Genomic DNA, 2,223 nt, shown 5'->3' on the forward strand with positions numbered 1-2,223 from the left:
TCGTAAATTAATTTTGTTAATTGATAAAATGCATTAAAATTATAAAAGCACGGCCCCCTAACATAATTACTAGTTTCCCTATTTACAACCCCTAGCAGCAATTTGTCTATTAATTAAAGGCGAAATTCGTGTCACTCGCGAGGGCACGGATGGGTCCACCGGACGGTTAAGTGTTGAAGTTTATTAAACTGTTAATTAAGATCGTGTTGGGCTGGCGGCATCGGGGTTCGGGTTAGTGTGATGCGCGCGCGCGTCTTGGCACCATGCTCCTGGTGACACTGCTCTTTGTCGTGCTGGCAGAAACGCGCGCGCGGAACTTCAACATCACAGACCTCATCGTACCTGAAGTAGTGCCTCCCGGACAAGCCGAAGTGGAAATTGAATGCCGATACGACGCGAACTTCACTCTAGTCAACTGGTTCAAAGGTCTCAACGAGTTCTTCAGATACAAACCTGGCGCTGCCCCCAGTACCCGGTCTTTCCCTATTGTCGGAGTCGGAAGAGTAGAACTTATACATTGTGGACCTACAGCTTGTAGGTTACGGCTCGGAGCTCTAACAGAACACGCGACAGGGTTCTACAAATGTGATATTGAACGTGATATTCCACCGTATATGTACAACACGAGGTCGGCCTACATGCAAGTGCATGGTCATCAACAGAGGCAGCCGATATTGGAGGGTTTAGCTGAAGAGTTTGCTGAAAATCAAGAGATGCATGCGTATTGCCGCGGTGCGCCTGATGCGGAGATTCGCTGGTATATAAATGGTCGAGAAGACGAAACTATGCGAGGGTCGCCTTCTTTGAAGAGGAATGCTTCAAGACTAATCTTTTCCGGAGTACCTCCTGTTGTGACGGTACAGTGTGCGGAACTGAGGTATGGGAAGTTGACCGGCTCTAAGGAGATGAAGGCCAAGTGGAAGGACCATGGCACAAAAGACGAACGGCCACAGGAACAAAGGAATGAAGCCGGAACTTTCGAAACTTGCGCTACATTTGTGTTTCTTAGTGTTATTTTAATAATATAGAGAAAACTCCTGTGCAATTTAACAATGCCAAATATGTTCCTTTTCATTTATTAAGATAAATAGTAATTTAAAAGTGTATTTAATTTAATTGCTCGAGATAATAGGTGCATAGTAACAGGTTATGATATAGAAAGATATCTACCGATAATACAGAATTTAATAATATTTTAGACTTTTTCTCCCCTGTAATCCTGAACGGTTTCGAACTAGGTACGTTTCAGAGGCAAACATTATGTAGATCGATAGATAAAACACTTTATTGCAACATAAGAGTCAAACATACGAAACAGATAGAGATGGTACAAAGGCATAAAAAGAACATGAAAGAAATGCTACGTTCTTTAACTTCGACGACATTATTGAACATATAATACCTATATATTAGGTAGTACCTAAGCCCCGCTGTCGCAATGTGGGAAGGACGAGAGATAAATGACACTTCTTGGTTCTTATCGAAGATATAGACCTTTCTACCAAAAAAACACTTAATTAGCCTGCTATTTGAATTCCTATGTACGTCCTACAGCTGCATAGCCGCGAGACTCCGCAATGCATACTTTGAACATTTGTTGATATAAATTCGGATAATTAACAACTACAACCCAAAATTTTATCTAAATCGATATACGAATATGAATATATCTGTATGTAGGTACATACAGATACTCTTTGAGTATTCGTAAAACTACGAAAAATAAGAAGGTATGGTATGTCTTATTAAAAAATTAACTAACTTGAAATATTTAAACAGAAAAAAAACCAGAAACAACTTCTCTTTTAACAGAAAGTGAATGGAAAAAGAAAATAGTGGTTCTAATACCTACTTACTAAGTTGGCTTGCTCATAAAAAGATATAACGAGAAAAGGTTGTTGTTGTTGTAACTTTATTCTTTATTGCATAAAAAATATAGAACACATTATGTAACCTACAAAAATAAAATTGTAACGGCGAACTTATCTCATGAAGAGATCTCTTCCAGTCAAACGGCATACAGATAGTCATTCGAGTTCGTTTCTCTTCCTGTTTTGCTCTTTTTACTAATAAGTTTGTCTTCCGGGTTATTAAAACCGAAATTCCGAAAATTTTCCAAAGCATAAAATCACCTAACCTATTCTTCTTTATGGTATGGTAGTTTTTATTATATATGATGGCAACGTCGTAATTCAATATGGCGTTTAAATTTCCCCTCTCCAC

The 2,223-nt window shown here is 39.0% G+C and overlaps 1 protein-coding gene across 1 annotated transcript; it reads left to right on the plus strand.

Annotated features, from left to right (window-relative positions):
• Positions 1-263: 263 nt before the first annotated feature.
• On the plus strand, positions 264-1,137 carry LOC106143525 (uncharacterized). Its single transcript, XM_013345637.2, has one exon. The coding sequence runs from the start codon at positions 264-266 to the stop codon at positions 1,026-1,028; it is 765 nt and encodes a 254-aa protein (XP_013201091.2). The 3' UTR covers positions 1,029-1,137.
• Positions 1,138-2,223: the final 1,086 nt, after the last annotated feature.

This window comes from Amyelois transitella, chromosome 7 (genome assembly GCF_032362555.1).
Source record: "Amyelois transitella isolate CPQ chromosome 7, ilAmyTran1.1, whole genome shotgun sequence".
Taxonomy (NCBI): Eukaryota; Metazoa; Arthropoda; class Insecta; order Lepidoptera; family Pyralidae; genus Amyelois; species Amyelois transitella.